Here is a 27,883-nt window from a genome sequence, read left to right as displayed (position 1 = left end):
TTATGTAAACAAGAGAGAAAGTGAAAGAAAGCAAGAAAAATGATTCAGGTGAACCCTAATGAAAAAGTTAACAAAAGTATGAGCAAAGTTAACATTAGAGAGACAGAGAGAGTCATTCACTGAGTTGTCAGCTACACGAAATGACCAAAAGTATGTGGACACCTGCTCGTCAAACATGTCATTCCAAAATCATGTGCATTAATATGGAGTTGGTCCACCCTTTGCTGCTATAATAGCCTCCACTATTCTGGGAAGGCTTTCCACTAGATGTTGGAACATTAATGCAGGGACTTGCTTCCATTCAGCCACAAGAGCATTAGTGAGATCGGGCACTGATGTTGAGCGATTAGGCCTGGCTCGTAATTGGCGTTCCAATTCATCCCAAAGGTGTTCAATGGGGTTGAGGTCAGGGCTTTTTGCATGCCAGTCAAATTCTTCCACACCGAGCTCGAAAAACCATTTCTGTATGGACCTCGCTTTGTGCGAGGGGGCATTGTCATGCTGAAACAGGAAAGGGCCTTCCCCAAACTGTTGCCACAGAATCGTCTAGAAAGCCATTGTATGCTGTAGCGTTAAGATTTCGCTTCACTGGAACTAAGGGGCCTAGCCCAAACCATGAAAAACATCCCCAGAACATTATTCCTCCTCCACCAAACTTTACAGTTGGCACTATGCATTGGGGCAGGTGGCGTTATTCTGGCATCTGCTAAACCCATATTTGTCCATTGGACTGCCAGATGGTGATGCGGGATTCATCACTCCAGAGAACGTGTTTCCACTGCTCCAGAGTCCAATGGCGGCGAGCTTTACACCACTCCAGCCGACGCTTGGCACTGCACATGGTGATCTTAGGCTTGTGTGCGGCTGCTCAGCCATGGAAACCCATTTCATGAAGCTCCCGGCAAACAGTTATTGTGTTGACGTTGCTTCCAGAGGAAGTTTGGAAATCGGTAGAGTGTTGCAACTGAGGACAGATGATTTTTACGTGCTTCAGCACTCGGCAGTCCTGTTCTGTGAGCTTGTGTGGCTTACCACTTCACGGTTAACCCTCAAATATTGAAAAAAAAATGGCATACAAAGAACATACAAAAAGACATGTATGTTTTATATGTTCTTTGCATGCCATTTTTTTATTTTTTATATTTGAGTTAACCAATGATATTAGGCCATACTTGGCCATGATTACAAACACCTGTGTGTCTTCTGACACTATATAAATGACTCATCTCACATTGTTTGTGATGATACCCTGATGAAGACAGCTTGGCTGTCGAAACGTTGGTTATTACATTTTTGCATCTGAGCTCCTAGAGTGTGCGGCTCTCCCTTATTTTCTTGTTTTCTACTCCGCTAGCCAGCACCTCGCCTTAATAGGTGTGCGTTTCTTTTTTCTAGATTATTACTATGACAACAACCACAGCCATGTCAGACAGATAGGAAACTATTTCACCCTGAGAAGATTTTACATGACAATGTAGGGCGGGGCTGATGGAGAATTCAGCAAATAGCACCGCGCTGACTCCTGAAAGAGGTGGGTTTGTTTGACATGGATTCCACTGAGCTGTATATTCATCTGCATCATTAGGCGACAGCACTCTTGACAGAAGAATGCAGAGTTCATCTCTCAATTTCAAAAAAATATGAAAATATTTGTTTTTTTTCTCATTCTTTGGCTAGGTATCAACACAGGTAACATTCATTTTATTAATTATATCATGTGGAGAAATCTCTTTTGATATTGGACTTGAACTCTAGAAAGAATACTTTGTGCACATAACATGGGTAAATGGAAACATTTTAATTTTAGGCAGCAAATGACTTACTGACTCAATATGTACATTAATGACTGTCAGTGAAATGGTAAATGTGATCTTGGTCCTCTCTCATTAGGAATCAGGGCAGAACCTTCAGTGGACCAGTATGGGTTGAAGGGGGGTTCAATATGTCTGGCTGTTGCAGAACCTCCTGAGATGATCAAAGGACTTCAATGGATGAAGGACAGTGATGTAATATTTGGAGACAAAGAGATCTCTCCTAAATACAAGGAGAAGGTGGATTATAACTCTGTGAACCATTCTCTGTGTATTAAGAATCTGTTGAACACAGACAGTGGAATTTACATGGTAAACTACAGGAAAAGTTGGAAAGAATCAACGACTACATATAGACTGTTAGTGGAGGGTGAGTTATATAATGCTTCAGTTCTGGTAATGTGCTTTACATTTAATGTGTCTGATCAGGTTCAATAATGAATGTAGGACTAATAATGATCTGTCTCTTCTTTGGTTCTAAAAACTGTCTGTTATAGATCATGTTACCAAACCAGTCATGGATGTCACATCTCTCTTCAACACAAGTCTGGGACTCTGGGACGTCACAGTGAACTGTTCAGGTAAAGATGGCTGGATGTTGTCTGTCTGTGGATGTGGTTAGTGTACACTGTCACAACAGTTACTGTCTCTGTCTGGGGTCAACATCATCATCTCCAATGGCAACGGGACTATCCAATGCACCAGCAGCAACCACGTCAGCACCCAGACCATCTCTCAACCCATGGAGGACATATGTAAGTCCCATTCTAGCATTCATTTAAGGATCTACCCGTGAGGTTAGAAGCTGAACCTCATGTTTATATTGTACAGTCATTCTGTAATACCTCTGTCATTGTTTAATACTATATGATGCGATATCATACATTGTTAAAATATATCCACAGGATATCAAATGTCTATGCTTAGTATTTTTATTTATTTAGGGCCAGCTCATAAACACCCAATGTTTTGACTAGGTATTGTTTTGATGACTAAGTCAATTAGTAATTTAAACAACAAAGACATCCTAGTCAAAACGTTGGGTGTTGATAAATAAATTAAAATACTAAGCATAAAGCTTTGATATCCTTCGTGTGCTTTCCCTGTGGATATATTTTTACATTGACTCTTTTTGGAATTAGAACTGCAAACATCTACTTGGAACTATTTATTATAATCTTGGCTGCAAGGACTTTTGTTTGAATGATATGATACATGTTTATCACATTCGGCCGTGATTGGGAGTCCCATAGTGCAACGCTCAATTGGCCCAGCATCGTCCGGGTTTGGCCAGGGTAGGACGTCATTGTAAATAACAATTTGTTCTTAACTGACTTTCCTAGTTAAATAAAGGTTAAATAAAACAAATAAAACATTTATAAATAGAAGGTACCTACCATAGAGTAATGTTGACTGTTGTAAACAATCATCACATTAGACCAAATGTATTGGTGAAAAATTGTCTTTTTGGCTCTGAGATGGTAACCAAGGGTGTCCCAGGCAGTGGTACTTAAGTAAAAACACTTTAAAGTACTAAGTAGTTCTACTTATGTCACGATTCTCTAAGACAGAACCCAGAAGCAGACCAGGACAAGGTGAGTAAAATGAAAGTGAGTATTTATTGGTAGTCTTGATGTGTAAATTGAATAATCCAGGAGACGGAGCGGCAGCGGAGGTGAGTTGATGAGAGTAAATGGGTTGATCCAATGAAGTCACTGAATCCACCGACGGCCAGGCAAGGGAGTTGAATGTTCCGGGAGAATGACTGTAGACAGAGTAAACGGGAGTGAGTAACCAGTAACGAGCACAAAACAACAAAACAAACTCTGGTAACATGAGGCTGATACGCTGGCACAACATACTGTTCATTGCTAACGATCCGGCAGGGAATGGATGTCAGCTCAGGGTTTAAGAAGAGGTGAAGATCAGGACCAGGTGTGCAGAAGGTTGATGAGATGCAGGTGCGGGTTTTAATAGATCTCCCGCCTAACCTCGTTGCCTGGCAACCAGACAGGGTGCGTTCAGGAACCTTACACAACACTCAAACCAAAAACAGTCATCTCAGGCAGAAACAGACTCAGGAAGCGGGATTCCTGACAACTTAAGTCATTTTTGGGGGGTATCTGTACTTTACTTTAATATTTAGATTTTTGATATTTTTACTTTTACTTCACCACATTACTAAAGAAAATATTGTACTTTTTCTCCATACATTTTCCCTGACACCCAAAAGTACTCGTTACATTTTGAACGCATAGCAGGACAGGAAAATGGTCCATTCACAAACTTATGAAGAGAACATCCCTGGTCATCCTTACTCACTAAACACACATGCCTCATTTGTAAATCATGTCTGAGTGTTGGAGTGTGCCCCTGGCTATTCGTAAACAACAACAAAAACAAGAAAATCATGCTGTCTGGTTTGCTAAATATAAGACATTTGAAATGATTTATACTTTTACTTTTACTTTTGATACTTGAGTATATTTTAGCAATTACATTTACTATGATACTTAAGTATATTTAAAAACAAACACTTTTAGACTTCAACACAAGTAGTATTTTTCTGGGTGAATTTCACTTTCACTTTAGTCATTTTCTATTAAGGTATCTTAATTTTTACTAATGTGTGACAGTTGGGTACTTTTTACACCACTGGTCTCAGGTATTGATGAGAAGGACGCCAAAGCTTCAGCATTATCAGTCAGGACCGTTGCTGTTCGATCAGTGTTTGTCTGTGTTGGATTGGCAGTCACCATAATGGCCATCATCAAGGTCAAATGATGGATATCCTCAAAAGAAGTTGACTCAACTCAGGTACTTCCTGTGAAATAGATTTTTTTATTTTATTGTTGTACTTTGTAAGCTTTGTTGAATGAAGATTTGATGTTATTGTAATATCTCATCTTTAGGAAGTCATCGTTGAAGTCGCTGACACTTCAGTGAATGATTCAGCAGAGGTGAGGCCAGAACCACTGGGCCCTCCTGAGGTACAAACACTTTATACAAATGTGCAGAAACCAGGACAGCAACACTGAATGGACTTCACCCAATTGACCAGCATTTTGTATGATAGACTAATACCAATGGACAAACATTCTACACATATTTAATTTAGTATTATCTGCAGTGTATATTTGCTTAAAGGGAGAGCCGTGTCGGGTCGACTTCCACAACAACGAAGAGCATTGAAGCATGAGGCTAAACTGCATGTTCTGATGTGAAGCACACCCTACACATGAACAGATACTCTGTGAGTACAACGTCTTGCTCTGCTCTTATCTACAAATTCTGTGGTTCATTCTGCTGGTCGTGGAAACGTCATATCGCTAAGTCTCAGTTTAATGCAACTTGTGTTTTTGGAATGTTGAATGTCACACTTTGGTTGTGTTTTTGGAATGTTGAATGTCAAACTTTTGTTGTGGTTTTGGAATGTTAAATGTCATTTTTTTTGTGTTTTTGGAATGTTGAATGTCAAACTTTTTCAGTTCTTGTTTTTACCCCCCAAAAATGAATAAATGATTAATTGAATCAATGAATTGAAATAAATGATTAATTGAACCATCACTGTTCAACTTCAAGATTACACAGTCAATACAATGCGTTGTGGAATTGCTCCACATCCTGTCTAATTAAAAATAGTACCTGTTTCTGAACTTGGCCTTGTGTTAAAGGCTGCTGCCTTGGTACATGTAGATTTTCCCTCGCTGCGTTGGTACGAGTCCTGGCACCTACAGTGAGGGAAAAAAGTATTTGATCCCCTGCTGATTTTGTACGTTTGCCCACTGACAAAGAAATGATCAGTCTATAATTTTAATGGTAGGTTTATTTGAACAGTGAGAGACAGAATAACAACAAAAAAATCCAGAAAAACCCATGTCAAAAATGTTATAAATTGATTTGCATTTTAATGAGGGAAATAAGTATTTGACCCCTCTGCAAAACGTGACTTAGTACTTGGTGGCAAAACCCTTGTTGGCAATCACAGAGGTCAGACGTTTCTTGTAGTTGGCCACCAGGTTTGCACACATCTCAGGAGGGATTTTGTCCCACTCCTCTTTGCAGATCTTCTCCAAGTCATTAAGGTTTCGAGGCTGACGTTTGGCAACTCGAACCTTCAGCTCCCTCCACAGATTTTCTATGGGATTAAGGTCTGGAGACTGGCTAGGCCACTCAAGGACCTTAATGTGCTTCTTCTTGAGCCACTAATTTGTTGCCTTGGCCGTGTGTTTTGGGTCATTGTCATGCTGGAACACCCATCCACGACCCATTTTCAATGCCCTGGCTGAGGGAAGGATGTTCTCACCCAAGATTTGACGGTACATGGCCCCGTCCATCGTCCCTTTGATGCGGTGAAGTTGTCCTGTCCCCTTAGCAGAAAAACACCCCCAAAGCATAATGTTTCCACCTCCATGTTTGACGGTGGGGATGGTGTTTTTGGGGTCATAGGCAGCATTCCTCCTCCTCCAAACACGGCGAGTTGAGTTGATGCCAAAGAGCTCCATTTTGGTCTCATCTGACCACAACACTTTCACCCAGTTGTCCTCTGAATCATTCAGATGTTTATTGGCAAACTTCAGACGTGCATGTATATGTGCTTTCTTGAGCAGGGGGACCTTGCGGGCGCTGCAGGATTTCAGTCCTTCACGGCGTAATGTGTTACCAATTGTTTTCTTGGTGACTATGGTCCCAGCTGCCTTGAGATCATTTACAAGATCCTCCCGTGTAGTTCTGGGCTGATTCCTCACCGTTCTCATGATCATTGCAACTCCACGAGGTGAGATCTTGCATGGAGCCCCAGGCCGAGGGAGATTGACAGTTCTTTTGTGTTTCTTCCATTTGCGAATAATCACACCAACTGTTGTCACCTTCTCACCAAGCTGCTTGGCGATGGTCTTGTAGCCCATTCCAGCCTTGTGTAGGTCTACAATCTTGTCCCTGACATCCTTGGAGAGCTCTTTGGTCTTGGCCATGGTGGAGAGTTTGGAATCTGATTGATTGCTTCTGTGGATAGGTGTCTTTTATACAGGTAACAAACTGAGATTAGGAGCACTCCCTTTAAGAGTGTGCTCCTTATCTCAGCTCGTTACCTGTATAAAAGACACCTGGGAGCCAGAAATCTTTATGATTGAGAGGGGGTCAAGTACTTATTTCCCTCATTAAAATGCAAATCAATTTATAACATTTTTGACATGTGTTTTTTGGGATTTTTTTGTTGTTATTCTGTCTCTCACTGTTCAAATAAACCTACCCTTAAAATTATAGACTGATCATTTATTTTGTCAGTGGGCAAACGTACAGCAGGGGATCAAATACTTTTTTCCCTCACTGTACCGGACCTACTCTGTACCTCCTTCTCTCTGTCTCCCCTTCATTTTATATGTATCTCTGTCATTGAAAAACAATCAAATACTTTCTGTAAAATACAGGAGAGTCCAATAAAGGAATAGTGCCTAGCAGCTGTGCCTAGAGGAAAAGCTAAATATCTTGATCACTTTCAATGTACTTGTAGCTACATAACATTTACAAAATATACATATAAATTAAGATTTAATTTCTTACTACTCATACTTTACAATAGTTTACACCAACTTGAACACACACACACATACATTACACACAACATATTGATGTTATTCTCCATCTATTGGTTAATTCTAAAACTATGTCTGTATCAGTCTGGATGTGTACATGTGAGACAAAAGGAAGGTGAACAGTAAGCAACAAGCTGCTCTCCCACTGGAACAATGTGAATGACTCAGAGAGTGTTGCAACCCAGTATCACAGATTATTGTGAAGTAGACATTTGTGACAGGCACAAGAAAAGTTTATTTTTCATGTGAAGTACACTATTTTGTATGCAGTGCATTTTAATCACAGATAAGACAGTGTAACGGTCTTGAGATGACAGACGCTGGGAGACGGGAAGCAAGTACAGGGTGAGAATTTAATAATAAAAAGACATGAAACAGAGCAAGAACAGCATCTGGACAAGAGAAACAAAACAACATCAATGCAGACACGGGAATGAAACTGAGGAAGTGACAGATAAGGGGAGGCAATCAATGACGTGATTGAGTCCGATGGTGACAGGTGCGCGTAACGATGGTGACAGGTGTGCGTAATGATGAGCAGCCTGGCGACCTCGAGCGCCAGAGAGGGGGAGCGGGAGCAGACGTGACAGACAGTAAGTTACTTACTTAAGACAGAAACGATAGGAGGGAGGATGGTTGGGTGTATAACGCAAACATCTAGCAACCCAAAGGTTGTGTGTTTGAATCTCATCATGGACAACTTTAGCATTTCAGCTAATTAGCCTCTTTGCAACTACTTACTACTTTTGAGCGACTTTGCAACTACTTAGCATGTTAGCTAACCCTTCCCCTAACATGAACCCTAACCGTAACCATTTAACATAACTCCAAAACCTAACCCTTTAACTACTTAGCTAGCATGTTAACTAGACGTAACGTTAACCCCTAGCCTAGTTTACGCTAGCCACCTAGCTAGCCTAGCTAACGTTAGCTGCAACAAATTGGAATTCGTGCAATGTACATGAATGCGTTATGAAGAAAGAAAATCATGTAATACACACAAAATGCGTTGTGACGAAAACCTATATCATGTGCCTGTGAAAATAGACTTAATTTCTCCTATGTGAATTGTTGGTAACACTTTACTGTAGGTGTCCTTATGTATGCTTTCACAAAGCCTTTATAAACATCTATATAACACGTTGTAACATTTGTCATAAGCTGTCGTAAGTAGTTTCAAATAGTAATGGTATAACAAGATGTTATAAAACTAGTTATGAGTGTTATAGATGACGGTTCATCCTGTTGTCATATACTCCAATGTCAACTGTTGATGGTATTACATACCAGGCCAGTCATCACCATGTCTTGAGACATCTTAAGACGTCTTATGACATAGATATACAGTACCAGTCAAAAGTTTGGACACACCTACTCATTCAATGGTTTTTCTTAATTTGTTATTATTTTCTACATTGTAGAATAATAGTGAAGACATCAGAACTATAAAATAACACATATGGAATCATGTAGTAACCAAAGAAGTGTTAAACAAATCAAAATATATTTTAGATTTTTCAAAGTAGCCACCCTTTGTCTTGATGACTGTTTTGAACACTCTTGGCATTCTCTCAACCAGCTTCACCTGGAACGTTTTTCCAACAGTCTTGAAGGAGTGCCACATATGCTGAGCACTTGTTGGCTTTCCTTCACTCTGCGGTCCAACTCATCCCAAACCATCTCAATTGGGTTGAGGTCCGGTGATTGTGGAGTCCAGATCATCTGATGCAACACTCCATAACTCTCCATCTTGGTGAAATAGCCCTGACACAGCCTGGAGGTGTGTTGGGTCATTGTCCTGTTGAAAAACAGATGATAGTCCCACTAAGCATAAACCAGATGCGATGGCGTATCGCTGCAGAATGCTGTGGTAGCCATTCTGGTTAAGTGTACCTTGAATTCTAAATAAATCACTGACAGTGTCACCAGCTAAACTCCCCCACACCATCACACCTCCTCCTTCATGCTTCACGGTGGGAACCACACATGCGGAGATTGTCCGTTCACCTACTCTGCATCTCACAAAGACACAGCGGTTGGAACCAAAATCTCAAATTTGGACCCATCAGACCAAAGGACAGATTTCCACTGGTCTAATGTCCATTGCTCATGTTTCTTGGCCCAAGCAAGACCCTTCTTCTAATTGGATCCCTTTAGTAGTGGTATCTTTGCAGCAATTCGACCAAGAAGGACTTATTCACGCAGTCTCCTCTGAACAGTTGATGTTGAGATGTGTCTGTTACTTGAATTCTGTGAAGCATTTATTTGGGCTGCAATTTCTGATGCTGGTAACTCTAATGAACTTATCTTCTGCAGCAGAGGTAACTCTGGGTCTTTCTTTTCTGTGGCAGTCCTTATGAGAGCCAGTTTCATCATATCGTGTGATGGTTTTTGTGACTGCACTTGAAGAAACTTTCAACGTTCTTGAAATGTTCCATATACCACCCCTACCTTGTCACAACACAACTGATTGGCTCAAACACATTAAAACGGAAAGAAATTCCACAAATTAACTTTTAACAAGGCAAACCTGTTAATTGAAATGCATTCCTGGTGACTACCTCACGAAGCTGGTTGAGAAAATGCCAGGAGTGTGCAAAGCTGTCATCAAGGCTACAGTGAAGAATCTCAACTATAAAACATATTTAGATTTAAACATAACTCAGGATGAGACCCAGATGCAGATAGCTAGAGTTACAGATGTCTATTGACCCAAACAGTGGGCAGGCAAAAGACAGGTCAAAGGCAGGGAGAGGTCTGTAATACAAAGAAGAGTAAATAAGGTACAGAACAGCAGGCAGGCTCGAAGTCAGGACAGGCAGATGTTCGTAAACAGGTCAGAGTCAGGCAGGTACAGAACAGCAGGCAGGCTCGAAGTCAGGACAGGCAGATGTTCGTAAACAGGTCAGAGTCAGGCAGGTACAGAACAGCAGGCAGGCTCAAAGTCAGGACAGGCAGATGTTCGTAAACAGGTCAGAGTCAGGCAGGTACAGAACAGCAGGCAGGCTCAAAGTCAGGACAGGCAGATGTTCGTAAAAAGGTCAGAGTCAGGCAGGTACAGAGCAGCAGGCAGGCTCAGAGTCAGGACAGGCAGATGTTCGTAACAGGTCAGAGTCAGGCAGGTACAGAACAGCAGGGAGGCTCGGGGGCAGGACAGGCAGAGGTCAGAACCAGGGAAACTAGAAAACAGAACTTGAGAAAGCAGGGAGACAGGAAAACACACTGGTAAGATGTGACAAAACAAGGCGAAATTGCAACTGACAAACAGAGAACACAGGCGTAAATACACTGGGGATAATGAGACAGATGGGCGACATCTGGAGGGGACCCAGCACCTCTCCTCCGGGCCATAACCCTCCCAGTGGTGTAAAGGGAGAGGAAAAGTTCTCCATAAGGCTCACCAGAGTACTCGCCATCTTGGAAAAAACAGAACTTGAGAAAGCAGGGAGACAGGAAAACATGACAAGAAAAGACGAACTGTCAACCGATAAACGGAGAACACAGGTATAAATACACTGGGGATAATGAGGAATATGGGCGGCACCTGGAGTCAAGTGGAGAGAAGCACAAAGATAGGTGAAACAGAACAGGGTGTGACAGATGTGTTTAACACCTTTTTGGTTGTTAACACTTTTTTGGAATGAGTAAGTGTGTCCAAACTTTTGACTGGTACTGTACATACAATTTTGTCAAGTTCTGTCTGAATGCTGTTTTAAGACATGTAATTAAATAACAACAGTGCCTTGAGGCATGTCCTATAGAATTGTAATGCATGTCTTCAAGACATGACATGGGGTGTCTTGTGACGTCTTGAGCAATAAGACATGTCTTCAAAATGTTTCTTGCAGTTACTACACAATACTAACCCAAATTACAGAGTGTAAAGAAGGAATCCTGTACAGAATAAAACATTTCAAATTTCTCAATTTTCCAACAGAAATGCAGTGTTCCTTTAGTGGTTCATGATGCGTTTTTGGTGGTTCATGACGTGTTTCTCAACATTGGCAGCCGCCCAGGGCTGCATCTTGCTGGGGGCGGCACGGGGCACCTGCACAAAAAAATGTGGAATGGTGACATTTGCGCGATTGGTTTTCTATCGCTCATTTGCACATCACGTCAATGATACTGTATCATGTCACTGTGTGGGACTGTGGGTCAATTAAACTTGTCGAAGTGGGCACCCTGATTCTAGATTGTGAGCTAGGCAGGCTACTGCCTGGGAAGGTCTGCCACTCAGAAGTACGAGATGGGGAGGGGGCGGGGGTAGGTTGACCTCAGGTCTCCCCACTGGAAGCCTGAGGTAGGGGGAGCGGGGTTAGGTTGACCTCAGGTCTCCCCACTGGAAGCCCGAGGTAGGGGGAGCGGGGTTAGGTTGACCTCAGGTCTCCCCACTGGAAGCCTGAGGTAGGGGGAGCGGGGTTAGGTTGACCTCAGGTCTCCCCACTGGAAGCCTGAGGTAGGGGGAGCGGGGTTAGGTTGACCTCAGGTCTCCCCACTGGAAGCCTGAGGTAGGGGGAGCGGGTTTAGGTTGACCTCAGGTCTCCCCACTGGAAGCCCGAGGTAGGGGGAGCGGGGTTAGGTTGACCTCAGGTCTCCCCACTGGAAGCCCGAGGTAGGGGGAGCGGGGTTAGGTTGACCTCAGGTCTCCCCACTGGAAGCCCGAGGTAGGGGGAGCGGGGTTAGGTTGACCTCAGGTCTCCCCACTGGAAGCCTGAGGTAGGGGGAGCGGGGTTAGGTTGACCTCAGGTCTCCCCACTGGAAGCCCGAGGTAGGGGGAGCGGGGTTAGGTTGACCTCAGGTCTCCCCACTGGAAGCCCGAGGTAGGGGGAGCGGGGTTAGGTTGACCTCAGGTCTCCCCACTGGAAGCCCGAGGTAGGGGGAGCGGGGTTAGGTTGACCTCAGGTCTCCCCACTGGAAGCCTGAGGTAGGGGGAGCAGGGGAATCTATCAAATAGCACACCTCTAACTTTGTACAGTACTAATGCAATTAGTAAAATCAGTCACACTACGAAATGCTTCCAAATAAACCCCAATTCATTCATAATACTGTGAATATATAGTTTCACAGACATACTGTTGCATTTTTTCTGGTTTGTGTGAAATCGTTAAGAATAATTGCTGGGCAGATTTCTTATGATGATGTAATTGCTGACTTTGCATCAAGGAAGGGAAGAAAGGTCAGGGTTTAGATGACAGTTGTGTCATTTAGTTTGTGTGTTTCTCGTTTGAAGTGCAATAAGCAGGTTCTTTTTATTTTATTTTATTTCACCTTTATGTAACCAGGTAGGCCAGTTGAGAACAAGTTCTCATTTACAATTGCGACCTGGCCAAGATAAGGCAAAGCAGTTAGACACATACAACAACACAGAGTTACACATGGAATAAACAAAACATACAGTCAATAATACAGTAGAAAAATACGTCTATATACAATGTGAGCAAATGAGGTGAGATAAGTGTGTTATTAAATAAGTGTTATTTATAAGTGTGTTATTCTATTTGTGTATTTGTGTGATATAGGATTTGTGCAATTTAGTTTTATTTGTGTATTTTTTGTTAGCAATAGGGTAATAGTGTAATAATTTGATTCTCTTTTTTATTTATATTTATATACTACAATTTGTTTCTATTTGTCTTTGTTACTTCTTTTTGATATTGTCTTGTTTTTGCATATATTTGTATATTTATATAGTTTTAAATGGGGGGGGGGGGGTTACTAGCTAGAACCACCACTGCTTAAGATATGTCTTCAGAACTGTAGTGTCTCAAGACACAGGTAATGGCTGGGTATGTCCAGTCTGCATGACAACTTATGTAATATGTTACTACATGCTACATAAGAGTCAACATACCAGATGTTATAACAAGGTGTTATGTCATTTACTAAGCTCTTTGCAACATTGTTATATTGAATGAAATGATGGGTGTCATAACCCTGTCATATGCCATTATAGAGTGTGCACAGAAACCTTATTAAAGGTCGACTTTGGGCCAAAACACAGAAATACATTCTTTAAACTGTATAACTGATCAATGCACCATCAGACTAGGTCATTTAGTGCGTAAAAACTAAACATTGATTCATAAGATATTTGGCCACAGAAGTTTAATTTCTTACTGATCTCTACAGCTTCTGTCCAAAACCAAATCCTGTGAAATTACATCAGCACATACTGTAGGAGTTACTGGCTAGCTACAAGTGGCTAGCTTAGCTAACAAACTAGCTACGTCGGTCACGGCACGCAAGGCCAGAATGACACATCAAAGGAACACTGCATTTCTTTTTGAAAATTGAGAAAGAGGAGTTGGACACCTTTTTTAAATAAAATATTTTTATTCTGTACAGGCTTCCTTCTTTTCACTCTGTCATTTAGGTTAGTATTCTGTAGTAACTACAATGTTGTTGATCCATCCTCAATTTTCTCCTATCATAGCCATTAAACTAAAGTCACCACTGGCCTCATGGTGAAATCCCTGAGCGGTTTCCTTCCTCTCCGGCAACCGAGTTACGAAGGACACCTGTATTTTTCTAGTGACTGGGTGTATACCCCAGCCAAAGTGTAATTAATATCTTCCCCATGCTAAAAGGGATATTCAATGTGTGCTTTTTTTTACCCATCTACCAATATGTGCCCTTATTTGCGAGGCATTTGAAAACCTCCCTGGTCTTTGTGGTTGAATCTGGGTTTGAAATTCACTGCTCGACTGAGGGACCTTAAAGATAATTGTATGTGTGGGGTACAGAGATGAGGTTGTCGTTCAAGAAGCATGTTAAACCCTATTATTGCACACAGAGTCCGTACAATTTATTATGTGACTTGTTAAGCACTTTTTAACTCCTGAATTTATTTAGGCTTGACATAAAAAAAGATTTGAATACTTATTCTCAAGATATTTCAGCTTTTCATTTTTAATTAATTTGTAAAACTTGTAAATACATAATTCCACTTTGACTTTATGGATTGCAGCTTTAAATTAGAGAGCATTTATGTTCAAAACAATATTTTTGGGGAATACAATAAACATTTTGATTAAAACTGGATCCTTGGTGGAGTAGTGTGGATCCCTGTTGGCCTGCCAGGCCCTGTTGTGCATCTAAGAGTTTATTGTAGATGGATAATATTACATTGTATTGTATTGCACCCTCTAAACTTCTTCCACAGACCACTCGGTCAAATGTGTTTCATCTGTTGTTGCTAGTAATATTATTTTTGGATCTGGCCACAGACCCCAGTTTGGGAACCACTGATTTAAAGCACTGGGCCATCAATACCCTACTGACATATTTCTGAATATGTGCTGACATCTAGTGGTTAAACATGACTTTTTAAAGATGTATATTTATTAGCATTTTCACAGTTTTCATGCACATTCAATCATAACACAGTTCAGGGTGGATGTATCGCAGTTATTTGAAACTTACATTTCATCATGATAAAAGGTTCAGAGGTCAGGTAAATTCCTAGTCAACAGGTACATATAAATAGCATTAACACGTCTTACAGGTTCCTTCAAGGCTGCACATTCAACAGGTCATCAGGTCATCAGGTCAACAGGTCAACAGGTCATCAAAAGGAGAAAAATCAAGAAGGCAGAGATGGTTAAACATGGTTAAAACTATAAGATAAGGAGAGTGCTGTGGTTCTGGTGAGGAGAGTGCTGTGGTTCTGGTGAGGAGAGTGCTGTGGTTCTGGTGAGGAGAGTGCTGTGGTTCTGGTAAGGAGAGTGCTGTGGTTCTGGTAAGGAGAGTGCTGTGGTTCTGGTCAGTAGAGTACTGTGGTTCTGGACAGGAGAGTGCTGTGGTTCTGGTAAGGAGAGTGCTGTGGTTCTGGACAGAAGAGTGCTGTGGTTCTGGTCAGTAGAGTACTGTGGTCCTGGACAGGAGAGGGCTGTGGTTCTGGTCAGTAGAGTGCTGTGGTTCTTCTCTAACTGGTAAAGTGTTCACTGAGTTGTAAGCTCTTGGAACAATGACCTGTTTGGAGATGAAACATTACAACATTTAAATGATTAAAATGATTGTTATTTAAAACTATTGTCTAGTATAATGCATAGATGAATGAATGACAGAGCAGGTACCTATTCTAGTGAATGTTGTTCTTTAGGGATTTTCTGTCTTCTGGTATGTTTGATGTATCCAACACCAAGTAACACAGCAACTAGGAGTAATATACCAGTAACACTACCCACAATGGTGCCAACTGGTAACACTGAGGCTACCACATCCTCACCACGACCTGAGGTAGGTAGGTAGGTAGGTAGGTAGGACAGACAGACAGACAGACAGACAGACAGACAGACAGACAGACAGACAGACAGACAGACAGACATTGTTCATGAAATGATAGTTTCATACAGGCAGAATTATTCCAATCTTAAAAAAAATAAATAATAATAATTAAAAGCCAGTTCTAAAGGTGAGATAGTCATGTGAGCAGTTCACTGTCCAGCCACAAGATGGGGTGTTACTCAAAACAGCAGCACAGTGACTATTTATAGGAACATTTCTGTAATCATTTACAGAGCAATCAGACAATTCCAATCTTAACTAGAGAAGAATTACAATAATGATAAACACTTTGGTCATATTTTATTCCAATGAATTAAACTTGAATTCATATGATATTATTAGTAGGTTATTAAACAGTGATGGAGGTATACAGTGAAGGTGGAGGCTAAATGGTACTTACAGTCCTCCATGGGTTGAGAGATGGTCTGTGTGCTGACGTGGTTGCTGCTGGTGCATTGGATAGTCCCGTTGCCATTGGAGATGATGATGTTGACCCCAGACAGAGACAGTAACTGTTGTGACAGTGTACACTGACCGCTGTCACAGACAGACAACATCCAGCCATCTTTACCTGAACAGTTCACTGTGACGTCACAGAGTCCCACACTTGTGTTGAAGAGAGATGTGACATCCATGACTGGTTTGGTAACATGATCTATAACAGACAGTTTTTAGAACCAAAGAAGAGACAGATAATTATTAGTCCTACATTCATTATTGAACCTGATCAGACACATTAAATGTACAGCACATTATCAGAACTGAATCATTAGATAACTCACCCTCCACTAACAGTCTATATGTAGTAGTTGATTCTTTCCAACTTTTCCTGTAGTTTACCATGTAAATTCCACTGTCTGTGTTCAACAGATTCTTAATACACAGAGAATGGTTCACAGAGTTATAATCCACCTTCTCCTTGTATTTAGGAGAAATCTCTTTGTCTCCAAATATTACATGACTGTCCTTCATCCATTGAAGTCCTTTGATCATCTCAGGAGGTTCTGCAACATCCAGACATATTGAACCCCCCTTCAACCCATACTGGTCCACTGAAGGTTCTGCCCTGATTCCTAATGAGAGAGGACCAAGATCACATTTACCAAGATCACTAGCTTCCCTGTTGCTCAGTTGGTAGAGCATGGTGTTTGCAATGCCAGGGTTGTGGGTTTGATTCCCACGGGGGGCCAGCACAGAAAAAAAATGTATGAAATTGTATGAAATGTATACATTCACTACTGTAAGTCGCTCTGGATAAACGTCTGCTAAATGACTAAAATGTAAATTTACCATTTCACTGACAGTCATTAATGTACATATTAAATCATTAAGTCATTTGCTGGCTAAAATCAAAATGTTTCCATTTACCCATGTTATGTACATAAAGTATTATTTCTAGAGTTCAAGTAAAAAAAAAAGAGATTCTTCCACACAATATAAATCATATAATTAATGTTACCTGTGTTGATAATTAGCCATAAAATGAGAAGAAACCCCAGAATATTCATATTCCTTTTGGAAATGAGAGATGAAATCTGTTGCCTTCTTTCAGAGTGCTGTCACCTAATAATGCAGTTTCAATCTACAATCTTTGTGATTGTCTCTTCTAGCTAAGATGTTAAAGGGTTATCTCCTCCTCCAAACTACAAAACGCAGAGGAAGTCGTGTGTGTGTGTGTGTGTGTGTGTGTGTGTGTGTGTGTGTGTGTGTGTATGTATGTATGTATGTATGTATGTGTGTGTGTGTGTTTGACTGCAGACCTCTAGTCTGATCATTGTGCATGTCATTATGTATGAAATGAATGGAGAAACAGTTTCTATGGTGACATGGGCATAGTGATTTCCCAAGCTGCCAAACATCTCATTCATACAAACTTCCATGCCCCCATTATTATATTGGTGGAGACTCCACCCCTCACAGTGAAATGACTCTGAAAGTGATTAAACCTGGACCTGACATTGTGAATGTAATTGTAGGAGTTTTTATTGTCATGCATGGATTATGTCAATAGCTCATGAAGAGATAAACAGTTTGACATGTGTTGGTGTACTGTATGTGTAATGAAATTCCCTTTTTAGAGTGACTGGGTCGAATCCGATAATGGAGTCAGATCGATAAATACATTTAATTATTCAACATAATTCTAACTGACTACAGTATTTCAGATGTTAACATATTGAACAATGCTCAGTACAGTGTATCTTCAGATAACACATCACTAAGGACTTCCTTCCATCAAACCTCCACAGCACAAACCACCTAGTTTCTGAAAAACCACAAGCTCTTCTATAGAAAATGCTTTGAGGGGGAAGGGGAGTTTAGTAAGCCACGGTCTATGTCCAGCTTTGACTAAGAGAGCACCTATTTACTTCCTGAAAGGCTTACTACTTGTAGTTTACCACCACACGGTCTCATCATTTCGACATAGACAGGAAGTCAAACTAATTATCTATATTTTGAGATGAAAACTCTGTTTCTGCTACACATCTGTTGGCTGGAAATCATCACAGGTATCTGAACTCTTCATAACTTTTACATGTAATGAATTCTAGAGTTAAAGGAGGTATACCTCTTGGACTTGGACGTAGCTACTGGGAATCCTGCTGTAAGCCTAATTATTTATCCTTTTGGAACACAAGCCATAGATTGGCATAGATGAGATACTTTGAACATGAATGATATGAACACAAGCCATAGATTGGTGTAGATGAGATACTTTGAACATGAGTAATCTGAACACAAGACATAGATGAGATACTTTACTTAAAAACATGTTTGGTTTAAATGTGAACCTGTTCCTCTCTCATTAGGAATCAGAGTTGAACCTTCAGTGGACCAGTATGGGTTGAAGGGGGGTTCAATATGTCTGGATGTTGCAGAACCTGAGATTCTCAAGGGACTTAAATGGAAGAAAGCACGGCAGTGATGTAATAGTAGATGATGAAGAGATCTCTCCTAAATACAAGGAGAAGGTGGATTATAACTCTGTGAACCATTCTCTGTGTATAAAGAATATGTTGAACACAGACAGCAGAATTTACATAGGAAGTGCAATTAATCAGAGAGACTGGACATATTCATCTACCACATACAGACTAAAGGTGCTGGGTGAGTTTTGTGCATTGTTTGTGCTGGAAGTCTTCTTTTTGTTTCTTTAATACAAATGTAGTCTCTAGACCCCGCATGAATGTAGGAATCTCTTTCCCAACTCCATTGGTTCTTATAGATCATGTTCCCAAACCAGCCATGGATGTCACATCTCTCTTCAACACAAGTGTGGGACTCTGTGACGTCACAGTGAACTGTTCAGGTAAAGATGGCTGGATGTTGTCTGTCTGTGGATGGGGTCAGTGTACACTGTCACAACAGTTACTGTCTCTGTCTGGGGTCAATGTCATCATCTCCAATGGCAACGGGACTATCCAATGCACCAGCAGCAACCACGTCAGCGCACAGACCATCTCTCAACCCATGGAGGACATATGTAAGTCCCATTCTAGCATTCATTTAAGGATCTACCCGTGAGGTTAGAAGCTGAACCTCATGTTTATATTGTACAGTCATTCTGTAATACCTCTGTCATTGTTTAATACTATATGATGCGATATCATACATTGTTAAAATATATCCACAGGATATCAAATGTCTATGCTTAGTATTTTTATTTATTTAGGGCCAGCTCATAAACACCCAATGTTTTGACTAGGTATTGTTTTGATGACTAAGTCAATTAGTAATTTAAACAACAAAGACATCCTAGTCAAAACGTTGGGTGTTGATAAATAAATGAAAATACTAAGCATAAAGCTTTGATATCCTTCGTGTGCTTTTCCCTGTGGATATATTTTTACATTGACTCTTTTTGGAATTAGAACTGCAAATATCTACTTGGAACTATTTATTATAATCTTGGCTGCAAGGACTTTTGTTTGAATGATATGATACATGTTTATCACATTCGGCCGTGATTGGGAGTCCCATAGAGCAACGCACAATTGGCCCAGCATCATCCGGGTTTGGCCGGGGTAGGACGTCATTGTAAATAACAATTTGTTCTTAACTGACTTGCCTAGTTAAATAAAGGTTAAATACAACAAATAAAAAAATGTATAAATAGAAGGTACCTGCCATAGAGTAATGTTGACTGTTGTAAACAATCATCACATTAGACCAAATGTATTTGTGAAATATTGTCTTTTTGTCTCTGAGAGGTTAACCCAGATTGTGTGTCCCAGGCAGTGGTGTAAAGTACTTAAGTAAAAACACTTTAAAGTACTAAGTAGTTCTACTTAAGTCATTTTTGGGGGGGTATCTGTACTTTACTTTAATATTTAGATTTTTGATATTTTTACTTTTACTTCACCACATTACTAAAGAAAATATTGTACTTTTTCTCCATACATTTTCCCTGACACCCAAAAGTACTCGTTACATTTTGAATGCATAGCAGGACAGGAAAATGGTCCATTCACACACTTATGAAGAGAACATCCCTGGTCATCCTTACTCACTAAACACACATGCCTCATTTGTAAATTATGTCTGAGTGTTGGAGTGTGCCCCTGGCTATTCGTAAACAACAACAAAAACAAGAAAATCATGCTGTCTGGTTTGCTTAATATAAGACATTTGAAATGATTTATACTTTTACTTTTACTTTTGATACTTGAGTATATTTTAGCAATTACATTTACTATGATACTTAAGTATATTTAAAAACAAACACTTTTAGACTTTAACACAAGTATTATTTTTCTCAGTGACTTTCACTTTAGTCATTTTCTATGAAGGTATCTTAATTTTTACTAATGTGTGACAGTTGTGTACTTTTTACACCACTGGTCTCAGGTATTGATGAGAAGGACGCCAAAGCTTCAGCATTATCAGTCAGGACCGTTGTGGCCAATATTGTTCGATCAGTGATTGTCTGTGTTGGATTGGCAGTCACCATAATGGCCATCATCAAGGTCAAAAGATGGATATCCTCAAAAGAAGATGACTCAACTCAGGTACTTCCTGTGAAATAGATTTTTTTATTTTATTGTTTTACTTTGAAAGCTTTGTTGAATGAAGATTTGATGTTATTGTAATGTCTCATCTTTAGGAAGTCATCGTTGAAGTCGCTGACACTTCAGTGAATGATTCAGCAGAGGTGAGGCCAGAACCACTGGGCCCTCCTGAGGTACAAACACTTTATAGAAATGTGCAGAAACCAGGACAGCAACACTGAATGGACTTCACCCAATTGACCAGCGTTTTGTATGATAGACTAATACCATGGGACAAATATTTAACACATATTTCATGTAGTATTATCTGCAGGGTATTTGCTTAAAGGGAGAGCCGTGTCGGGTCGACTTCCACAACAACGAAGAGCATTGAAGCATGAGGCTAAACTCTGCATGTTCTGATGTGAAGCACACCCTACACATGAACAGATACTCTGTGAGTACAACGTCTTGCTCTGCTCTTATCTACAAATTCTGTGGTTCATTCTGCTGGTCGTGGAAACGTCATATCGCTAAGTCTCAGTTTAATGCAACTTGTGTTTTTGGAATGTTGAATGTACCACTTTTGTTGTGGTTTTGGAATGTTAAATGTCATTTTTTTTGTGTTTTTGGAATGTTGAATGTCCCACTTTTTAAGTTCTTGTTTTTACAAAAAACAATGAATAAATGATGAATTGAATCAATGAATTTAAATAAATCATTAATTGAACCATCACTGTTCAACTTCAAGTTTACAAAGTCAATACAATGCGTTGTGGTATTGCTCCACATCCTGTCTAATTACAAATAGCACCTGTTTCTGAACTTGGCCTTGTGATTAAGGCTGCTGCCTTGGTACATGTAGATTTTCCCTGCCTGCGTTGGTACGAGTCCTGGCACCTACCGGACCTACTCTGTACCCCCTTCGCTCTGTCTACCCTTAATTTTATATGTATCTCTGTCATTGAAAAACAATCAAATACTTTCTGTAAAATACAGGAGAGTCCAATAAAGGAATAGTGCCTAGCAGCTGTGCCTAGAGGAAAAGCTAAATAACTTGCCTTAACCATTTAACCTAACTCCTAAACCTAACCCTTTAACTACATAGCTAGCATGTTAACTAGCCCTAACCTTAACCCCTAACCCCAACCCTTAGTCTAGCTAACATTAACTAGCCTAGCTAACGTTAGCCACAACAAATTGGAATTCGTGCAACATACACATATGTTATGAAGAAATAAAATTGTCATACACAGGAAATGCGTTGTGATGAAAACCATGTAAAACACACAAAAAAGTGGACTTCATCGTGTGCCTGTCACAAATTTAGAATAAGTAATTAGTGTCTTTTTCACAATAAGCTGTGACAGAGTGTTGCAGAGGGAGAGTCAACTGCTCTGACTGGCTGCCAGCCAGGACCTTCCTCTGGCTACCAGCCAGGACCTCCTTGTGACCAAAAAAACAACAGTTTCCTGGGTAATGAGGTGTTGGAGAGTAGTAGTTCATCTTAGGGGTGAAAATAACTTCCTTTCTCATATGTGAATTGTTGGTAACACTTTACTGTAGGTGTCCTTATGAATGCTTTTACAAAGCCTTTATAACATCTCTATAACACATTGTAACATTTGTCATGAGCTGTCATAAGTACTTTCAAATAGTTATGAGTAATGGTATAGTAAGATGTTATAAAACATAGTTATAATGAGCGTTATAGATGATTGTTCACCCGGTTGTCATATGCTCTTATGTCAACTGTGAATAACCACTGCAATTACATACCCGTGCAAGCCATCACCATGTTTTGAGAGATCTTAAGACGTCTTATAATATAGATATACAGTACCAGTCAAAAGTTTGGATACACCTACTCATTCAATGATTTTTCTTTATTTGTACCATTTTCTACATTGTAGAATAAAAGTGAAGACATCAAAACTATGAAATAACACATATGGAATCATGTAGTAACCAAAAAAGTGTTAAACAAGTCAAAACATATTTTAGATTCTTCACAGTAGCCACCCTTTCTCTTGATGACTGCTTTGCACACTCTTGGCATTCTCTCAACCAGCTTCACCTGGAATGTTTTTCCAACAGTCTTGAAGGAGTTCCCACATATGCTGAGCACTTGTTGGCGGCTTTTCGTTCACTCTGCGATCCAATTCATCCCAAACCATCTCAATTGGGTTGAGGTCGGGTGATTGTGGAGTCCAGGTCATGCAGCACTCCATCACGCTCCTTCTTGGTCAAATAGCCCTTACACAGCCCGGAGGTGTGTTGGGTCATTGTCCTGTTGAAAAACAAATGATAGTCCCACTAAGCATAAACCAGATACAATGGCGTATCACTGCAGAATGCTTTGGTAGCCATTCTGGTTGCTGTGTGCCTTGAATTTTAAATAAATCACAGACAGTGTCACCAGCAAAGCACCCCCACACCTCCTTCATGCTTCACGGTGGGAACCACACATGCGGAGATCATCGGTTCACCTACTCTGCGTCTCACAAAGACAGAGGTTGGAACCAAAAATCTCCAATTTGGAGTCATCAGACCAAAGGGCAGATTTCCACCGGTCTAATGTCCATTGCTCGTGTTTCTTGGTCCAAGGAATTCTCTTATTTTTATTTGTGTCCTTTAGCCATGAAGGCCTGATTCACGCAGTCTCCTCTGAACTGTTGATGTTGAGGTAACTCTAATGAACCTGTCTTCTGCAGCAGAGGTGACTCTGGATCTTCCTTTCCTGTGGTGGTCCTTATGAGAGCCAGTTTCATCATATCACGTGATGGTTTTTGTGACTGCAATTGAAGAAACTTTCAGGCAGAGGTCCGTAATCCAAAGCAGAGTAAATAAGGTACAGATCAGCAGGCAGGCTCGGGGTCAGGACAGGTCAGGTCAGGACAGGTAGACGTCAGTGTATGGAGTCCCTCCATAAGACATTGCAGTAACTCTTTGTGTCGTCCAATGGTGGCTCCTTGCAGAAAGACAGCAGTGTGGAGCTGGTCTGAGTCTACTGAGTAGGTCATGTCCAGTTCGTACTATCAGAATTCAGGATGAGTCCCAGATGCAGACAGCTAGAGTCACAGATGTTTATTGACCAAAACAGGGGGCAGGCAAAAGACAGGTCAAAGGCAGGCAGAGGTCCGTAATCCAAAGCAGAGCCAATAAGGTACAGAACAGCAAGGAGGCTCGGTGTCAGGACAGACAGAGATCAGAACCGGGGAAAGTAGAAAACAGAACTTGAGAAAGCAGGGAGACGGTAAACACGCTGGTATGACCTGACAAGACGAACTGGCAACCGACAAACAGAGAACACAGGTATAAATACACGGGGGATAATGAGGATGCTGGGCGACGCCTGGAGGGGGGTGGAGACAAGCACAAAGATAGGTGAAACAGAACAGGGTGTGACAGATTTGTTTAACACCTTTTTGGTTGTTAACACTTTTTTGGAATGAGTAGAAGTCCAAACTTTTGACTGGTACTGTACATACAATGTTGTCAAGTTCTGTCTAAATGGTGTTTCAAGACATGGCATTAAATAACAACAGTGCCTTGAGGCATGTCCCATAGAATTGTAATGCATGTCTTCAAGACATGGCATGGGGTGTCTTGAGAGGTCTTGAGCCACAAGACATGTCTTCAAAATGTTTCTTGAGTCCTCTTTTAAGATGTCTTAAAGACCACTGGCGGATTTAGGTATAGGCGACATGGGGGCGCCCGCACAAAAACAATTGGAATGGTAACGTTTGCGCAATTGGTTTTCTATCGCTCATTTGCACATCACGTCAATGATATCATGTCACCGTGTGGGACTGTGGGTCAGTTAACCTTGTCGGAGTGGGCGCCCTGATTCTAGTTTGTGAGCTAGGCAGGCTACTGCCTGGGAAGGTCTGCCACTCAGAAGTACGAGATGGGGAGTGGGCGGGGGTAGGTTGACCTCAGGTCTCCCCACTGGAAGCCTGAGGTAGGGGGAGCGGGGGTAGGTTGACCTCAGGTCTCCCCACTGGAAGCCTGAGGTAGGGGGAGCGGGGTTAGGTTGACCTCAGGTCTCCCCACTGGAAGCCTGAGGTAGGGGGAGCAGGGTTAGGTTGACCTCAGGTCTCCCCACTGGAAGCCTGAGGTAGGGGGAGCAGGGTTAGGTTGACCTCAGGTCTCCCCACTGGAAGCCTGAGGTAGGGGGAGCAGGGTTAGGTTGACCTCAGGTCTCCCCACTGGAAGCCTGAGGTAGGGGGAGCAGGGTTAGGTTGACCTCAGGTCTCCCCACTGGAAGCCTGAGGTAGGGGGAGCAGGGTTAGGTTGACCTCAGGTCTCCCCACTGGAAGCCTGAGGTAGGGGGAGCAGGGGAATCTATCAAATAGCACACCTCTAACTTTGTACAGTACTAATGCAATTAGTAAAATCAGTCACACTACGAAATGCTTCCAAATAAACCCCAATTCATTCATAATACTGTGAATATATAGTTTCACAGTATTGTTGCATTTTTTTCTAGTTTGTGCAAAATCGTTAAGAATAATTGCTGGGCAGATTTCTTATGATGATGTAATTGATGACTTTGCATCAAGGAAGGGAAGAAAGGTCAGGGTTTAGATGACAGTTGTGTCATTTAGTTTGTGTGTTTCTTGTTTGAAGTGCAATAGTGTAATAAGCAGGTTCTCTTCTTTATAAATGTGTTATTCTATGTGTATTTGTGTGATATAGGATTTGTGCAATTTAGTTTTATTTGTGTGTTTTTTGTTAGCAATAGGGTATAGTGTAATAATTCAATTATCTTTTTTTATTTGTATTTATGTACTAAAATTTGTTTCTATTTGTCTTTTGTTACTTCTTTTTTATATTTATGAGTCTTGTTTTTGTATGTATTTTTATATTTATGTTTTAAATGTTATGCTTATTTATTTGTGTTGTCCCAAATGTCTGAGTGAAAATGACAGTTAGTGCAGAATGGTCCACTCCCATCTTTATGGCTACCTGCTTCACTACATCCCCAGTGAAGTGGGTACCATTGTCTGCAGATAAAACCTCAGGAACACCACATCTAGGTATTATCTCCCTCACTAGTAGCTTTGCTACTGTCTCAGCATCACAGTGTGTGGTGGGAAATGCCTCCACCCACCTGGTGAACCTGTCAGTAAGAACTAAACAGGACCTTTTCCTTTCTTTTCTTCCTGCAAGATCTATAAAATCCATGGCAAGATGGACAAATGGTCCTCTTGACGTAGGGAAATGCCCTGGTTTCAGAGGTGTTCCTTGGCAATGTTAAATTGCATGCATGTAGCACATCGAAACAGAAACTGCTGAGTCAAATTTGGACAAAACCAATCCAAAGAAATTGCCTTAACACAAATGTGAACACACACAAACACAATTACACACAATAAATGGATGTTATTCTCCATTTATTTGTTCATTCTAAAACTATATCTTTATCAGTGTAGATGTGAACATGTGAGACAAAAGGAAGGTGAACAGTTAGAAACTGCTCTCCCTCTGAAAAATGTAAATGACCCAGAGGGTGTTGCAACCCAGTATCACATATTGTGAAATAGACACAAATTGCTTCTTGGAAATTTGTGACAGGTACATGAAAAAGTATATTTTTTTGTGTGCGGTACACGATTTTGTACACAGAGCATTTCAATCACAGATAAATTACTTAAAACAGAAATTATAGGAGGGAAGATGGTTGGGTGTATAACTCAAACATCTAGCAAACCAAAGGTTGTGTTTGAATCTCATCATGGATAACATTAGCATTTTAGCTAATTAACTATTTTGCAACTACTTGCTACTTTACAACTACTTAGCATGTTAGCTAACCCTTCCCCTAACCTTTACTCCTGAATGTATTTTGGCTTATCATGAAAAAAATAGTTGAATACTTATTGGTTCCCATACTTATTTGGGAACAACTGATTTAAAGCACTGGGCCCTTCTTACCCTACTGACATATTTCTGAATATGTGTTGACATCTAGTGGTTAAATATTACTTTTAAAGATTTATATGCATTTATTTATTTCACAGTTTTCATGTACATTCAATCATAACACAGTTCAGGGGTGGATGTATCACATAGTTATTGTAAACTTACATTTCATCACAATGAAAGGTTCAGAGGTCAGGTAAATTCCTAGTCAACAGGTACATTGAAATAGCAAGGTGTGTTTACATCATTCACACTTCTTACAGGTTCCTTCAAGGCTGCACATTCAACAGGTCACAGGTCAACAGGTCATTAAAAGGAGAATAATCGAGAAGGCCGAGACACAAAAAAGCGCAAGTGCAGGTTGATACCTCATGAGGTTAATGTAACTACCCCATCACACCCCAAAATATAAGCTGCTGTACTCCATTGTTGGTAAACAATGTAATTGCAAACAAGCACTGCATACCTTCAAAACATGATTAAAACTATCATTTTGATATCATGGATGGTCAGTCCTTGCATCCATAGCTCAGCCTATACATTTGAGAGTGGTAACATTTCTCCAGCCCTATCCCTCAATTGTTTACCAAACAAGTGACTGTGTGAACGCCATAGAGATCCTATTCAGGATCCTCATCAGGGTGGAGGATTGAGCTTCCTGCCTACCTGCCTGCCTGCCCTTGGACCTGCTGACCTGACCAGCACCTCCGTCCAGAACCTCTGCTGACCATCTAGCCATGAGCCTCCAGATCCTCTCATGACCGCGACTGTCCATCTGCTGGAGGTTTCAGGAAACATTCAAACACACTTGATCTAGATGATCTAGCTACTGTTGTAGCCTATATTGCTTTTTAAATGACTTCTTGTTGTTTCTTTTCCTTCACAAGCGCTTTGATATTCTGACTGTAATGAAAAGCACCATTATTATTATTATGAAATAGAACTATATCCCATTGTTCTAATTCCTGACACTATGGTGACCGCTTTGTTGTTTTGTGATACACTATATATACAAACGTATGTGGACACCCCTTCAAATTAGTGGATTCGGCTATTTCAGCCACACCGTTGCTAACAGGTCTATAAAATCGAGCACACCGCCATGCAATCTCCATAGACAAACATGACAGTAAAATGGCCTTAATGATGTTTAGAGTTTAGCATGCCATCTTTCCAATAAGTCAGGTGGAGGAGGAATAATGGTCTGGTGCTGTTTTTCATGGTTTGGGCTAGGCCCCTTAGGTCCAGTTAAGGGAAATCTTAACGCTACACCATA

The 27,883-nt window shown here is 40.8% G+C and overlaps 1 protein-coding gene across 2 annotated transcripts; it reads left to right on the top strand.

Moving 5' to 3' along the window:
* The first annotated feature begins 1,381 nt into the window (after positions 1-1,381).
* Positions 1,382-21,412, top strand: LOC115172885 (uncharacterized). Of its 2 annotated transcripts, XM_029730717.1 has the most exons (5): positions 1,382-1,689; positions 1,891-2,181; positions 18,918-19,175; positions 20,540-20,700; positions 20,796-21,412. In XM_029730717.1, exons 1-5 carry the CDS (start codon positions 1,641-1,643, stop codon positions 20,919-20,921), a joined length of 885 nt encoding a protein of 294 aa, XP_029586577.1. In that variant the 5' UTR covers positions 1,382-1,640; the 3' UTR covers positions 20,922-21,412. The 2 variants fall into 2 exon arrangements, 1 of the variants encoding a protein (XP_029586577.1); XR_003871512.1 differs by lacking the exons at positions 1,382-1,689; positions 18,918-19,175; positions 20,540-20,700; positions 20,796-21,412 and adding exons at positions 2,309-2,566; positions 4,477-4,523 and having other exon boundaries at positions 1,917-2,181.
* The last annotated feature ends 6,471 nt before the right edge of the window (positions 21,413-27,883 follow it).

This window comes from Salmo trutta, chromosome 33 (assembly GCF_901001165.1).
Source record: "Salmo trutta chromosome 33, fSalTru1.1, whole genome shotgun sequence".
Lineage (NCBI taxonomy): Eukaryota > Metazoa > Chordata > Actinopteri > Salmoniformes > Salmonidae > Salmo > Salmo trutta.
The sequence above is the reverse complement of the archived record's forward strand: the minus strand, read 5'-3'. Positions and strand labels throughout refer to the sequence as shown.